At 50.7% G+C, this 16576-nt stretch overlaps 1 protein-coding gene across 2 annotated transcripts; it reads right to left on the bottom strand.

Moving 5' to 3' along the window:
- Positions 1-2408: 2408 nt before the first annotated feature.
- Positions 2409-15963, bottom strand: FAM107A (family with sequence similarity 107 member A). 2 transcript variants are annotated; one of them, XM_064274297.1, is made up of 4 exons: positions 15899-15963; positions 5152-5326; positions 3078-3234; positions 2409-2543 (listed from the first exon to the last, which is right to left on the bottom strand). In XM_064274297.1, the coding sequence occupies exons 2-4, from the start codon at positions 5319-5321 to the stop codon at positions 2436-2438; spliced, it is 435 nt and encodes a 144-aa protein (XP_064130367.1). In that variant the 5' UTR covers positions 5322-5326; positions 15899-15963; the 3' UTR covers positions 2409-2435. The 2 variants fall into 2 exon arrangements, with proteins under 2 accessions (XP_064130367.1, XP_023403341.1); XM_023547573.2 differs by lacking the exon at positions 2409-2543 and having other exon boundaries at positions 2628-3234.
- Between the last annotated feature and the right edge of the window lie 613 nt (positions 15964-16576).

Here is a 16576-nt window from a genome sequence, read left to right as displayed (position 1 = left end):
GCATTCAGCTGCAAGTAACAGAGAACTGACCAACAATGGCTTAACCGAAGAGGGATTTATTCTTATTTACAAGAATTGTGGAGGAGGATGGATGCTGGCCTTGGTTTGGAAGCTCAGTTGACATCTCTGCGATTCTCTTGGCCTTTTTCTCATGGTAGCAAGACAGCTGCTCCAGGCATCGCAACCTCAGTCAAGGCAGGAAGAAGGGAGGGGCAGAAAGGTGTTAGCCACGTCTGCCCCTTTTATCAGGAAAGCATATGCTTTCCCAGAGGCCCCTGTAGACATCCTCTTAAATTTCATTGGCTACATCTGGTCACATGGCCATCCCAAATGCAAAGGAGGCTGGGAAAGTGAGAATCTGGATTTCCAGCCTCTACAGTGGAAGGTGGCTAGAGAGAGGAATTGAGAATAACCATCAGAGAGTGAACTGAGGGTGTCTGTCACTGCTGCCCTGGCTGACCTGGAGCTTGAGGTCCCGTCCACTTCAGGGCTTCAGCTCCATGACCTGCTTCTCCATGGAGTGCCTCTCTTCACACATCTGAACAACACGCAGACCCCTGTGGCTGGCTTCTTCGGGGGAGTGGTGTTCTTTATTTGGGGATCACGCATCTTTAGAATCACCCTCAGCTGGCTGACACTTACAGCAGTGTTACCACTTCTCAGCAGCACAGTCACATTCAGGAGCCTTTACAGCTTGACTTACACACCCACACAGGCAGCACGTCTATATTCGTACCCTACGCTGGCACCACACACAGGAGAAGGACGACTTCTTTGGTCACCCTCAAACTGCCCAGCTAAGAATAAGGCCAGGACAACCCCTTTGCTCCCCGAAGCCCCACTTCTGTTTCTGAGAGTGAGGCTGCATCCCAGTGGAGGCTCTTTCTGGGAGTTTTGGGGGTGAAAGGAAATGCTTTTCCAGTAGGGCCCCCCGCCCCCCCCCCCGCCTTAATGGCTGGCTTACAAAGCCAGGAGCAGGGATTTGATTCTTCAGCTGAAAAGAAACAGTCTGGGTTTATTCTGTAAGTCTTTAAAAATGGGAGAGGAGCAGAAGGTTAAAATATCAGGTCTCACATGTGAAAGGAATTTTGAGAAGAATAAATCCATTCACTGGAGCCGGCCTAGGAGCTAGAAACTGAAGGGGGAGGGGTTTGAGGTGCCAGAAGCTGGGAATGGGGACCCAAAGGGGCCAGGTCATAGAGGTGGCAACGGGGTCTTCAAGTCACTGTTGATATTTCCAGAAGCCTATAGGAAATCTTTTTATAGGAAATCATTGTACATTTGCTCTCCGTGAGACTCTAGGAATAGGTTAAAAAAAAAAAAATTCTTTTTTAGCTGAAATTGCATAACAGTGTGATCGCCCCAAAAAGAAACACAGATTGGCAATTATATATACGTCTCTGGTGAAAACACAGTCACACAACCATCACAACTTGCCAGGCAAATCTTCCCAGGCCTGCAATCCTGGGGCCACTAGAGGTGGCTGGGGGGGAGGGGCTGGATGTGTATGGGGATGGAAGCCCCCCGGGCAGAGGCCCCTGGGCTTCGTGGGGGCAGGGATGGCTTCAGGGAGGACATTTCTAAGAGTCACCATCCCTGGGCGCTCTAGCCTTGCTGCCCACAGCGCGGTCTTCACAGCAGCAGCTGCAGCAGCGTGTGGGAGCTTGTCAGACAGACAGACTCAGCCTCCACCCAGATCCACTGAATCAGAAACCGCACGTTACAGGATCCCAGGGGACTGGTTTGCACAGTAAAGTTTGAGATGCACTGCTCTGGGCTTCCACGAGCAGGAATGCCACAGCCCTGACCAGGTGTGGTTACAAGGTCTGGACAGCGAAGCTTCAGAGAGGGGAAGATAAGAGCATGGGTGTGGGGCAAGCCTGGAAACCCTAAAGAGCTGTCTGTGTGAGCGCCTGCCAGCCTGGCTGCAGCATGAGCAACAAGGCACCTGTGGCTGCCCTGCCCTGCCCTCCCTGTGGTGCACACCTACCACCTTCCTCCCCTCCATGGCTTTCAAGGACAGCGAGCTGTCCCACTTGGCTGCCCCAGACCTGGCTGCAGGTAAGACCTGCCGGGGAGTTCTCCGAGAACCTGGGAGCTGGGCTGCTCTGAGAAGCAGAGCCCCAAGGGCCTCAGAAGCTCCTGCTGGGCAGCTTGGTCAGAACGAAATCCCTGCAGGGCTCCGAGTTCCCTTCGGGGAGAGAGAGGCACCTTGGTCAACATTTTCCTGGCAGTAGCTTCCTCCTGGCACAGAAGGGGTGAGTGCTGAGAAAGAAAAGCCTGGTGCTGAGGGGTCCCGGCCTCTCAAGGAGGGCCAGGCGCTCTGGGGTGACGCATTTCTATGGGAGCAAGCACGAACACCAGGGATGTCCCAAGGCCTGGGGCCTCCAGGTACGGAAGGGCTGGAAGTGGGTGTCAGAGCCCCACAGCCAGCTCTAGAGTGCTCGCTCTTCACTGGTCGGCGTGGCGATTCTCCGCAGGTTTTCCCTGACTTTAAGAAACTCAGGGGTGTGCTCCTCTTCCTTTTCTGGTTGTTTCTCCAGCTGAAGGAGAGAGACGCAAAAGTGTGAAGTGGGTGGGACTGTGAGGGGCGGGGAGTTCCTATTCTCAAAAGCCACAGGGTTTGGAGAGAGGGTTCTTCTCTCAGTGGGAAAACAGAGCCAAGGATTGGTTCTGCTACCAGCCTGGTGGCTGGGGGACAGTAGGTGACCAAGTTCTTCCTGTGAAGCCTAGTTCACATCGTTCACCTCATCAGGGCTCAGGCTTCCCGCCTCTAGAAAGGAAATGCCATCTGGCTCGCTGGGTAGTTGGGAGAATGAAACAGAATCGGTGTGCAGAACACTGGGCTGATGAGAAAACCAAGGTTCAGAGAGGGGAAGCCACTTGCCCAAAGCCACATAGCAGAGTGAGTGCACAGTGAACACTCGGGACAGCGGTAGACTCCTGGTCCAGTGCTCTTTTTGTTTAACCTCCTCCCTTCCACCAGCTGTGGCCACATGCAGAGTTCTTCCCTGGGCCAGGAGACAGCAGGTGGCCTGGGAGGAGGCTCGGGCTGGGGCTGGGTACCTAGCACCCACCTGGTTCAACCTCTGTTGCCGCCTCAGCAGCTCCTGCTCAAAGGGGCACTGCAGCCGCTTGGCCTCCAGCTCCTCCTTCTTCTTCTTGATAAGCTGGTTCCGCCGGCGGTGCTCCAGGACCCGCTGCAGCTCCGGCTTGCTGTCCACGCCGAGGCCCCTGGGGTGGGGGCAGCCGTCAGGAGATCCCCTTACCTCCTTTCCTTCCCCCCAATCTCAGAACTGCACACAGCAGTGACACCAACCGACACCATTATCTGCTACAATACTCCCAGCAGCCCTGCCCACTTACGGAGAAGGGCAACGAGTCTCCTAGGGCTTAAGACACTAGTCCAGGTCACAGCTACTGAAGGTGCTGAATGGAGATTTGAACTGGGGCCTGTCTGGCTGCAGAGATTAGGTTTTATGTTATTTCTGATGGTTTTCTTAGGATAAGCTTCTAGAGGGTCAGGCTCTTGCAAAGCTTTGGATACATCTTTCCACCTGCCCCCTAGAAAGGTTACCCAATTTATACTCTGTCACCAGCATGTATTTCTCCCCACTGCCTCCAGCCAGTCTTTGAGTATTTGAGGATCTGGTAGGCAAGAAATAATATCTGATTTTCCTTCGTGTTTCTTTGCTTATCAGTCTCATGGAGCAGCCTGTGACATACTTACCGGCCATTTGCATTTCTTCTTTGTGAACTACCTACACCTGTTCATCTTTTCTTTATGGGTTTGTAACAGATTTGTGCATATTCATTTTTGTCTTTTTTTATATTGCATATAATTTCCCTGGTTGGTCTTCAGGCTTTTGTTTTTGATTGTGGTGATGTTTTTTGACATTAAAAGAGATGATTCTAAAAGGCAACCAGAGAAAATGCTCATGCTGTAAGACTGAGTGGAAAGGAAAGACAAAAACAGGATACAACATGGTGTCTGCTGGAAGGTCAGTCACGCACAGCTGAAAACAAGAAACCAAAAAACCTGTTGCCGCCCAGTTGATTCCGACTCATAGCGACCCTATAGGACACAGTAGAACTGCCCTCACAGAGTTTCCAAGGAGCTCCTGGTGGATTTGAACTGCTGACCTTTCGGTTAGCAGCCATAGCTCTTAACCACCATGCCACCAGGGTTTCCTGAAAACAAGAATGCCATAACCAGCGCAATACCGGAATCGGCCAGCAGAGGGCGCTGCGGAGGCGTCGCTGTCTTCACGCTAGCACTTGTGAGCTGTGCGGTGCCGGCGTCAGGGGAAAGGGCAGCTTCCCAGTTCCCCACTGCCTGTCCTGTCAGCTACCGAGTGCCCGCGTTGCCACCGCCCGAGTCCATCTCTCTCATTGCACCCAGGGCATCGCCTGGGAGGAGCTACCAGCTCTGCTCATGTCCCTCCAGTATTGCACCCCCTCCCACCAAGGCAGAGGGGCATTTCTGAAGCACTGGTCAGACCACAATGCCTTCCAGGGCCACATATCTCTCCTAGCCACACCTCACAACCTACCTGGCCTATGCCTCACAATCAACACCCACTGCACTGAGCCACTTGTGTGTCTCATTCATTTGTACAGGCTGCTCCCTCTTCCAGGAGCCTACTTCCCTCTGCCATCCCGTGCCTACCCCCTCGCCTGCCTGACCCATACCCCTCTGCCTTAGCTGAGACATCACCTGGGATCCCGCCTGGGTGCCTCCTCCGGCCACAGGCCCCATTTACACTCTGCCAAAGCACCAGTTCTATCACCGAGCCATGCATCCACCCCTGCTGTGAGCACAGAGGCTGTCTCATTGCTTCTTGCATCCCCAGGTCTGAGCACACAGCCCAGCACATAGTAGGTGCTCAGGAAATGCACATGAAGGGCAGGCACAAAGTAGGTGGCTGGGTGGGAGAACGGGCCTTCTGGGGCCCTCTGGTTCCCAAGGGCCTACTGGGAACTGGACCTTCAGTCTACCAGTGACGATGTGGGCCACCCCCAGGCCTCCACAGTCTCCAGGGGCCCCAGGACGACTGCCAGGCCTGCCGCCATCCATGAGGGTGCCTCCCCAGGCCCCAGCAGGCCTGAGGCAGTGCTCGTCAGGCCCAGGCTGCCGGGCTCTGTCCCCACCTCCTGTGGTTCGCCAGCAGCTCTCGGTGTAGCTCCTGGTGGCTCCGGGAGGCCTTCACGGGGTTCAGTAGCTTCTTGGGTTTGATGAGCTCAGGGTTCCACTCCCTGTACTCTGGCCGGGCCATCATGCCACCGATCTCTGCCCGCTCCCTCTGGATCTCCGAGTGCATGGAGGCTGTGGAGAGGGGCAGAGGAGGGGGTCAGAGCCGGACCCCGAATCCCACCCATTCCTGTGGAGCACTGCTACCCAGTGGCCCTGTGAAAGCTACCTGACCTCTGAGCCTTGGCTTCCTTATCTGTAAAATGGACATGATAATTGACTCTATGCAAAGGGTTGTTGTAAAGATTGCAGATAATGTTATAAAATGTCTGGGGTATAGAGGGAAAGTGATTCTAGATCACAAAATGTGGGTTCACACACGTGTACATTTGGAGCCTGACTTTGCAAATAACAATTTCCCACACTATGAAAGAAATTGGGTCCCTGTTGGCGCAGCGGTTAAGTGGTTAAGAGCTCAGCTGCTAACCAAAATGTTGGCAGTTCAAATCCACCAGCCACTCCTTGGAAACTTCATGGGGCAGTTCTACTCTGTCCTATAGGGTCACTATGAGTCGGAATTGACTCAATGGCAACGGGTTTGGTTTTTGGTTTATAAAAGGGATTAGGAGCCCTGGTGGTGCAGTGGTTAAGCCCTGGGCTGGTAACTGAAAGGTCGGTGATTTGAACCCATCAGCCATTCCAAGCGAGAAAGATGTGACAGCCTACTTCCGTAAAGATGACAGCCTTGGAAACCCCATGGGGAAGTCCTACTCTGTCCTATTGGGTTGCTATGAGTTGGAATCAACTTGACAGCAATAGGTTTGGCTTGGTTTTGGATAAAAAGAAAGACGTTTGAGTTTCTGTTTTTCAATAAGCTTATGCAGAAAAAGCAGAGATATTTAAAAAGAGTAATATGTACTTGTTAAGGAGAATTTGAATAAATGCAGTGATAAAAAGAAAACATCCCCCTTCATTGTCGGCCTTCCCTATCCAGAGTCCCAGATTCCCTCACTGACATTCCGGTATTTTCTAGATCACAGAGGAGAGCACAAAGCCCCAAAGCCCGGGGCCTGCTGTGTCCCTAATTACGAGAGGACGCTTCTCGCCTTTTAGCAGATGTCTGGTTTCCTCTCAGTGACCTCACTTCTACCACAGCAGCTTGAAATTTGCCAGTTTTCTTGGAATTCAGGCAGAAGGGCTCGCTCTTCTACAAGCTGTCTCCATACACCCTTGAAATGCCCACAAAGCAAGTATAAGAGAGAAAAAAAAGATTTCTTAAAAGAATAAAAGTCTCACAAGGGTGGACACTGCCTTGCCATTAGCTGCTTGCAGTAATTACGGTGAAAATGTAGCCACGGGCTCTGCCCCTCCCGGAGTCCGGCTTTGCTGAGGCTGAGCCCCCACAATGGGCCAGGCGCTGGCCGTATCTGCTATGTAGTGGACACTCCGTAAATACTGGTTGGTAATAATACAGCCTTTGAGGTTGTACAGAAGAGGAAACCAAGGCTCAGAGAGGTTGATCCTGTGGAGCGAGGGCCACGTGGCGACTGAGGGGGTCATCCCCATTGCACACAGCCAAGGCAAGGGCCAGGTTGTCCCTTGTGGTGACCACATGTTGCTTGTGGCCAGACCCTGACTTCTTCCCCCCACCTGGAAGAGAATGGAAGCCGTTCCCAGCATGAATGGGGTTTTATGGATGAACAGGAGTTCTCGGGTAAGCCAGACAGGGATGGTGTTCTACGCACAAACATGCACGCGAGGAACAGCTTATTGGGGTCAGCAAAATACAGGAGGAAGGGGTCTGACGGGGTGTAAACTGCAAGGTGCCCTGTCAGGGGAATGCAGGCACCCTGGGGAGACTGTACCCATGGCAGGATGCTGTTAGGATGATTAAGGGAGATCCTGCATGCAAAGGTGATGTGTAAACTGGAAAAAGTATTAATTATTATAAGATATTTTAGCTGTGCCTGATTAAGCATAGAGCATAGAGGTACATCTGCTAATTTTTTCTTGAATTCACATTCTCAGAACTGTTTCTGGAATGAGAATTCTAATTAACTTTCCTCTATCTCTTTTCATGGTTCCTCATGAGCACAATTAAGTGTTCTGGAATTCCCATTCTTCGCAGTGTTATCCATAGTTTGTTATGATCCACACAGTCAAATACCTTTGCATAGTCAATAAAACACAGGTAAACATCCTTCTGGTATTCTCTGCTTTCAGCCAGGATCCATCTGACATCAGCAATGATATCCCTGGTTCCACGTCCTCTTCTGAAACCGGCCTGAATTTCTGGCAGTTCTCCCTGTCGATATACTGCCGCAGATGTTTTTGAATGATCTTCAGCAAAATTTTGCTTGCGTGTGATATTAATGATATTGTTCTATAATTTCCACATTCAGTTGGATTGCCTTTCTTGGGAATAGGCATAAATATGGATCTCTTCCAATCAGTTGGAACCTTTACATAGATCAAGAGGCAGTTGTTTGGACAGAACAAGGGGATACTGATTGGTTTAAAGTCGGGAAAGATGTGCGTCAGGGTTGTATTCTTTCATCATACCTATTTAATCTGTATGCTGAACAAATAATCCCAGAAGCTGGACTATATGAAGAAGAACGGGGCATCAGGATCGGAGGAAGACTCATTAACAACCTGCGTTATGCAGATGACACAACTTTGCTTGCTGAAAGTGAAGAGGACCTGAAGCACTTACTAATGAAGATCAAAGACCACAGCCTTCAGTATGGATTACACCTCAACATAAAGAAAACAAAAATCCTCACAACTGGACCAATGAGCAACATCATGATAAACGGAGAAAAGATTGACGTTGTCAAGGATTTCATTTTACTTGGATCCACAATCAACAGCCATGGAAGCAGTAGTCAAGAAATCAAAAGACGCATTGCATTGGGCAAATCTGCTGCAAAGGACCTCTTCAAAATGTTGGAGAGCAAAGATGTCACCCTGAAGACTAAGGTGCACCTGACCCAAGCCATGGTATTTTCAATTGCATCATATGCATGTGAAAGCTGGACAATGAATAAGGAAGACCGAAGAAGAGTTGACGCCTTTGAATTGTGGTGCTGGCAAAGAATATTGAATGTACCTTGGACTGCCAAAAGAACGAACAAATCTATCTTAGAAGAAGTACAACCAGAATGCTCCTTGGAAGCAAGGATGGTGAGACTGCGTCTTACATACTTTGGACATGTCAGGAGGGATCAGTCCCTGGAGAAGGACATCATGCTTGGCAGAGTACAGGGTCAACAGAAAAGAGGAAGACCCTCAACAAGGTGGATTGACACTTTGGCTGCAATAATGAGCTCAAGCATAACAACGATTGTAAAGAAGGCTCAGGACCGGGCAGTGTTTCCTTCTGTTGTGCATAGGGTTGCTATGGGTCGGAACCGACTCGACAGCACCTAGCAACAACAACATCTCTTTTCATAAGGCTAAATATGTTTTCAGAACCCACTGATGGCATAGTGGTTAAGTGCTACGGCTGCTAACCAAAGGGTCAGGCAGTTCGAATCCACCAGGAGGTCCTTGGAAATTCTATGGGGCAGTTCTACTCTGTCCTAGAGGCGGAATCGACTTGACAGCGCTGGGTTTTTTGGTTAAGTTTGTTTTCAGGTTATAACCTTCCTCATTTTTTGGTCCTTAAAAATGGCTATGATAGTATTTGGTATTTACTTAAAAATGGGTACCTGACAAAACAAACAGTGGGCTATATCACTCCCCTCCTTTTTTTTTTTTTAAGTGGGTATATTTTTAGTTAGGATTACTTGGATGGTGCAAGCAGCTAATGCACTTAGCTGCTAACTGATAGGATGGAGGTTCAAGTCTACCCAGGGGCACCTCAGAAGAAAGGCCTGGCAATCTACTTCCAAAAAACAGCCATTGAAAACCCTATGAAGTACAGTTCTTCTCTGACACACAAGGGGTAGCCAGGAGTCAGAATTGACTCAGTGGCAAGTGAAAAAATTTTTTTTTTGTTCTTAGTTGATGGGATCAAGTTGTCTAGGAGCCAATGAATTAGAACACACTGGTTCAGACTGGAGGTTTTTTTTTTTTTTTTTTCTGCCTGTCCTCATTAGCAAGTCCAGTCAATTCTTATCTGAGTAATTCTCAGTGCCATTCTTCCCTGTGTCCTCAGGCTCTCATCCTGCCCAGGCCCTTATCACACCACATTTAAATAACTGTTGCAGTTCCTTGCCTTTGGCCCCTTTGTGCCCCAAACCTTCCCTCCAGAGCTACACAATTTTCACCAGTCACACTATCTTCTAAAGAACTATGTTGCCAAAGTGATAAGGCAGGAAACAGAAATGAGTTGTGTAACTTTTGGAAGGGAGACAGCAGAGTTAATATTTGCATGAGAGATAGTTATATATCCCAAATCCCCAAACAGATTAACAGAAAAGCACTGAGAGCTAAGGAGAGAATTCAGTGATGTGGCTAGATACAAAACAAATGCATAAAATCAAGAGCTTCTGCGTAACAGGAATGCCCATTGAGAAAATGCATGCGATGAAAACATTCTTTCATACACCTTTCACATGAATTAACTCAAATGGATCGTAGACCTAAATGTAAGATTCAAAACCACAACTCCTAGAGGATAACATAGGGGAAAATCCAGGTGACCTTGGGTACCAATGGAGTATTATTCACTGATAAAAAGAAATGAGTTATCGAGCCACAAAAAAGACATAGAGGAACCTTAAATGCACATTGCTAAGTGAAAGAAGCCAGTCTGAAGGAAGCTACATACTGTCCGACTCCAACTATATGACGTTCTGGAGAAGGTAAAACTACAGGGACAATGGAAAGATAAGTGGTTGCCAAGGGGCGGGGCGGGGGGCGGTGAGCAGACGGAGCACTAGGCATTTTTAGGGCAGTGAAACTATTCTGTAGGATACTGTAATGCTGGACGCGTGACATTAAGCATTTGTCAAAACCCGTAGGACTGTACAACACACAGAGTGAACCCTAATGTAAATGATGAACTTTAATGACAATGTATCAATATAGGCTCATCAGTTGTAACAAATGTACACAAACCAGTGAAAATGAACAATTATAAACTGTGACAAGCGCCGTGAAGGACACAGGTGGGCTGTGACAGCGGAGAGCAGGAGGCCAGGGTGGTGGGGAGGGCCGGTCTGCGGAGGTGACATTTAACGTGAGAGCTGATGGCCTAGAAGGGGCAGGAGGGACAGCGTGTGACTCATGTACTTGGAACAAGCTCCGTCTGTTCAGGGAACACAAAAGCGTAGTGTGGCCTGAGTGGCCCGCGGCAGGCAGGGCGTCTGGGGTGAGGGTGGAGGGGCGGGTTCTAGCCCAGGAGAGAAGGCCTGCCATTCGATTTTAAGGTCATTCTAGCAGCCCTGTGGGGAAAGGCTGTCAGCAGCTTTAGGGAGCTCTTTACGTGGCTTTGCTTTCTCTCACTTCCACTGGTGCCTGTCTGTCTCTTTCTCTCACTTCCACTGGTGCCTGTCTGTCTCTCGTCCGTTGAAATCTGGAGGAAAACATCTGCCTGGCCTGGCTGAGAACCTTCGGCCCTCCAGCCAGCTGATGGCCTGGCCGCCCTAGTCCCGGCCCCCACCCAGCAGCCCTACCCTGTCTGTGGGACCCTGTACTCAGAACAGCTGTATTCTTGGTTAAAGCTGTGCTGTTGATGTCTTGAAACTCTTAACAAATTCTGAGCCAAGGAGCCCCGTATTTTTATTCCGCACTGTTGTGTGGTTAGGTGCCATGGAGTCGGTTCCGACTCATAGTGACCCTGTGTACAAGAGAAGGAAACACCGCCCGGTCTTGAGCCATCCTCACAATCGTTGTTATGTTTCAGCCCATTGCTGCAGCCACCGTGTCGATCCATCTTGTTGAGGGTCTTTCTCTTTTTCGCTGACCCTCTACTTTGCCAAGCATGATGTCCTTCTCCAGGGACTGGTCCCTCCTGATAACATGTCCAAACTATGGGAGACATAGTCTCGCCATCCTCGCTTTTAAGGAGCATTTTGGCTGTACTTCTTCTGAGACAGATTTGTACATACTTTTAGCAGTCCATGGTATATTCTTTGCCAACATCGTAATTTAAAGGCATCAATTCTTCTTCGGTCTTCCTTATTCATTGTCAAGCTTTTGCATGCATATGAGGCAACTGAAAATACAAATTTTTGCACTGGGCCCTGCAACGTACATAGCTGGTCCTGCACCCCAGGTCCAATCAGTGGCCAGCCCTGGCTCAGGGTTGCACTCCAGGCCTTGTTCCTCCCCCTCCTTCCATTTATATCAGCAGGTAGCTGTGGGTGATGTTTCTTTTTAGGCCTGGGTGATGGGGACGGGTGAGTGAGGCAGGCATGGTAAAGCACCTGGCGATTTCTTTGGCCCAGAGCTGGGAAACCCTTGCCTTTGCTGGTCAGGGCGCAGAACTCTGGCAAACAGCAGTATGAGATCTGTGTGCTTGCAAGTGTGTGTGTGGGAGCATGGGGAGGGGCTGTAGGGGCTCCCAGCCTTTCCGCCTTTTAATTAAATAAAATGAGGCTTCCACCTATTCTGACACACAGAGGCTTGCCATGAGTTGCAGTCGACTTGACAGCAGCTGGCTGACTAGTCCCAGGTAGAAGAGCTCCACAGAGGTTCTGGCACAGAGGCTGCTCATCAAAGCGTGGGTGTGAGGCCAAGTAAACCAGGGTCCCTTGGGGCAGAGGTCAGGGGTCAGTTCTTCGTGCTGCTCCTGCAGGGCTCTGAGGCTGCGGGGTATCCTGCCAGGTCCAAGATTCTGCGCATGGAGAAGTGGCCACGATGGAACAGTTAGGTGAGCATCAGACAGGCCATCTCCAAAAAGAGAAAGACTGACGCCCAAAGGAAGAGCTGGGGGAGAGGGGCAGCACAGGCGCCGAAGGAGCGTTAAGTAGCTAGTTCTTGTTCTTCACTGGTGGTCAGAGAAATGCAGCCGTGCCACTCAGAGCGGATTTCAACCCCAGCTCTGCCCGTTCTTAACCCTCCAAGCAGGACTCAACAAACTAGAGCCTGTGGATCAAATCCTCTCTTTGGAGTATAGCCATGCCCATTCATTACTGATTGTCTGAGGAGGTGTGCGAGACCACTGCCTTCTACAGAAAAAGTTTGCTGAACCCTGCTCTTGAGCTGTAGTTTCCCGTTTGTAAACCGGGATTACAGTAGCACCTACCTCCTGAGGTTGTCGTAAAGAAGAAAGTGAGGGGGCACTTGCGAGGTGCTTGGTGCAGGGCCTGGCATGGTGCTCTGTAAGCGCTGGGTCCCAGGGCCCTACACCCAGCGTAGCAGGTGTGCACCACAGTCCCAGCCTCGCTCCTGTTGACTTAACTACCAGTGGGCAACCCTGGAACTGCGCAGTGTGGCCCCCTGCTGGCTGTCATCAGCTACTATCAATAAATCCCCTTCCCGGCCCTGGATTCCGTCTTCCCCTCTTCCTTCAAAACGGCATCTGTCAACTCAGTGCATCTTCACCTTGGCTGGACACTGAAATCTCCGGGGGAAGTTTTAAAACGCCGATGCCTGGGCTCCACTCCAGGGATTCTGATTTTATTGGCCTGGGGGGCAGCCGGGCCTTCAGGAGTTTGGAAAGCACTCCAGGTGATTCCAGCTCCATGTGAACCACTGAATTAAAGAAAAAAAAAAAAAAATCAACATTCTTCGCTTTGGCCTGAGTGATTTCAGTGGATTGTGGGCGGCCTGGAGCCCTGGCGATGCAGTGGTTAAGAGCTCAGCTGTTAACCAAAAGGTCGGCAGGCAGTTCAGATGCGCCAGCCAGCCGCTCAGTGGAAACCTATGGGGCAGTTCTGCCCTGTCCTTTAGGTTCGCTGTGAGTCGGAATTCAGGTTGGTGGATGGCCTGGCTATTGCAGGTGGATCTGACTTAGGTCACAGTTCTTAGCAGCTGTGTGACGTCAGGTGCAGTCTCTAACCTCGGGGACCCTCCTCTGTAAAGCCACAGTGTTGTGATGGCTGGGTGAGCTGGCACAGATGGGAAGTGCAGGCATAGGTGATAGGTAACTGAGTGTCTTGCATGGTACCCAGTGACAAATCCTTCTCACGTAGCTTTCAGACTGTGGGGTCATGAGAGGCTGGAGGAGAGACCGGGGCGCCTCACTCCCGGTTCTGCTGATGACCCAAGAGGCTCCCAGCTCCTCTTTGGAGGCACACAGGACATCGGCTCCATGCCAGGCGAGGCTCAGCCAGGATCACTAGCTGCTCCCAGGGTGCCCTTACTAGGGTGGCAGCTTTACAGCCAAGCATCAGACCCTCCCCACTGGCTCAGGTGCAGAAGAGCAATGAGGAGGGCCAGAAGGGAAGTGGCACTAATGGAGACTCGGGCCCCACCTCACCCTGTGAATTGCTGTGGGACCCCAGATCATCTAACACCTTTGCCTGCCTTCTGTCTACCTGTCCCCTTTCCTAGTGGCTCTGGTTCTATCTTTGAGGGCATCAATTATAACAAATGACATCCAAGAGTGAAGCAGAGTGATTAAAGCAGAGGTTTTGGAGAAGACTGGGTCTGAGTCATGGTAGTACCTCTTCCTAGCTGTGTGACCTTGGGCAAGTAGCTTAACCTCTCTGAGCCCTTGTACAGTAGGGATAATAGCAATACCTACTCATGGTGCCATTTGAAGGGGGAAATTAGATAACGTGCATGATGTGCTTAGCCCAGGGCTTCTCAGAGTGAATCTCAACGCACGCAAACTGTGGCTCTTGCTGTCCTTGGTGGACTTTGCGCTGAGCAGTCACCCTGACCTGGATCTCACGATTGCCCCAGGAGGTGGCCCACAGTACTATTTTATTATCACATTTTGTAGATAAGAAAACTGAGGCTGAGAGGTAAAGTACTCGTCCCAAGTTACACAGGGAGTAAATGGCAAAGCTAGGACCTTCGAACTCCAAAATTCAGTCTCTTTCTATGGCTCCACTGTCTCCCAGGTGCAAAGTGCCTTTCCATTGACAAAGCAGGTTCACACCCCTCTTCTCTCTCTGGACACTCAAGAAATCCCAACGAAGAAGAGGAGCCGTGAGCCCACTTTATCAATGAGAAAATGGAGACCTGGTAACCAGAGGACAATAAGAAGTGCAGACTCTCCCTGGGCTGCCCCAGCCTGGCCCCAGCAGCTTTGGGTTTAAGGCCTGTGTGTGCACGGCATCTCTTTGTTTAGGAGAGAACCAGCTGGTGGCTTTCCCTCCCCTGGGGTGGTGGTCAGTGTTCCCACTTCTCTGCCTTCCCCTTCTAGCCCCTGCCCTGTTCCTTATTACTGTTGAAGCTGATGAGTTCATAACAGACCTGGCACTTTCTTGGTTCAGCATTTCATGGGATGGAGGGTCAGAGAAGAAGAGAGACTTTTTAAATAACAGTTTTGCAGAGGAAAAAGAGGCGTTTTGTAAAAGTGACAAGCGTGGCCACTGGATTTCCTAACCCTTCTGGCCTTTTCCTCCCAATGAGGAAAATGTCCGTTTGTATTTCACTGGCCAGAGACCAAAGAGCAGTCTCCTAGCAGCCTGTGACTGGTGCCGGGAAGCCCCCCACTGGAGCCGCTTCTCCATTTGGATGCAACCTTCCCACCCCGTGAGAAAAATAACTGAAGACAAACTTCTGAAAGTTTTGCCTTGGGTCCACTCTGACCACCTGCTTTGTGAAGACAGGGTCTGGGTGGGCATTCAGGGTTTTGAATCAGTTCCATAGTAGAGCCCCGGGCTGGCCATGGTGTCTGACCTGGGAGGTTTCTCAGCAAGGTTGGTGGAAAGCATTGTGCAGTTGATCAGGGAACAAGGATCAGCAGACCAGCTATTCCCGCTGGCCCGCCAGTGACATGATGGCTCCATGGGGAAGATGCAGGCAGCTACTTACCACTGACAGCTAACAGTACCACTCAGAACCCAAGCCACCCAGAGACATGGGTGCTAGGCCTGCTTTGCAGCCAGGGTGCCACCCGGGCGCCACCCGGGCTTGGGACCTGTCCAAAAAGTAACACATACAAAAAGTAACCCACCCCCAATTTCTGGTCTAATCCCAGACTTGCCTTGTGCTGCATGGTGCTAAGCCAAATTCACCAGAAAGGAAGGCAGCTAACAGGTACCGAGCACTCACTCTGTGCCACGTGCTGTGCTAAGCACCTCACAGCCATGTCTCGTGAAGTCCTTACAACAGACCCAGGTGGTGGCATTATCGCTACCCCTTTTTACAGACAAAGAAACTGAGGCTCAGAGATGTCATCTAACTTCCCCAGATCACACGGCTGGTGAGTGAAGGAGCTAGAATTTCATCCAAGCTCCGTCTGATGCCATATTCTCTCAGTTGTGCCACTCTATAGCCCTCTGGTTATTAAGGGAGAGAACACACCCCCACACTGGGCGGTGATGGACTCAGGGGCGGTCATGTCAGGCACAAGTTCAGATTCACCTGTGGATTTAGAAGACAAAGATCAACAAGAATGTAGGGCTGTATGTGGGCGCTGCCTTCTTTATCTCCTATTCTTTTCCCAAACCTAGGGTGCCAGAGGCACCCCCATGTCATCTTATAGATATGGGGACAAAGCCCAGGTGCCTAAACTCAAAGAGCTCAGCACCACTGACAGCTCTCAGTGCTCAGAGGCTGCCCGCCCTCCCTTCCTCCCTCCCATGTCCAGAAACAGCATCCACTTCAGCAGGTGGAACAGAATAGATTTGGTCTTACTTCTACGCCGAGCGTCGGTGCTGGGAGGGCAGCTCAGGGGCAGTACCGCTGGGTGCCTCCGTCGGCCGGGAAGTCCCAGGCTAGCAAAAGGGCTGCCTCCCGAGGGCGGTTTTTAAACCCCTGGGGGTGGAGGCAGCCGCAGTGTGCCAACAGGGAGGCAGCTTTGCATTCCTGTTTATCCTGGTATCAATCAAAAGGAATGGTTACTATAGGAACCAGTATTTCCCTCTGTGCTCGGCCACTTCCACAACGCGGAACACCGTGTCCAAGCCACACGCTTGAAAGACACATAAATACCTGTTTTGTCAGATTGTTGAGGAATAAAAAACACGGCGAGCTTTGTTCTGAGCCAGGCGGCTTACGTAGAGGAATTTCCCTTGTTTCTAACGGGAGGGTTAGGCCAGAGTGGATTCCGACACTTTCCTGAGGGAAGCGGAAGCCAAACTTCCTGCCATATGCTGAATTCTTCAGGAGAAAATGGCTCTTGGGGTGCGACAGGGGCAGGGGGTACAGGACAAGGGAACTACTCAGCATTGGGTCAGCGCTTAAAAAAAAAAAACCAGTGGCCGTCAAGTCAGTTCTGACTCACGGCGATCCCAGGTGTGTCAGAGCGGAACTGTGCTCCATAGGGTTCTCAGTGGTTGGTGTTTTCAGAAGCAGATCGCCAGGCCTTTCTTC

This window comes from Loxodonta africana, chromosome 22 (genome assembly GCF_030014295.1).
Source record: "Loxodonta africana isolate mLoxAfr1 chromosome 22, mLoxAfr1.hap2, whole genome shotgun sequence".
Lineage (NCBI taxonomy): Eukaryota > Metazoa > Chordata > Mammalia > Proboscidea > Elephantidae > Loxodonta > Loxodonta africana.
The sequence above is the reverse complement of the archived record's forward strand: the minus strand, read 5'-3'. Positions and strand labels throughout refer to the sequence as shown.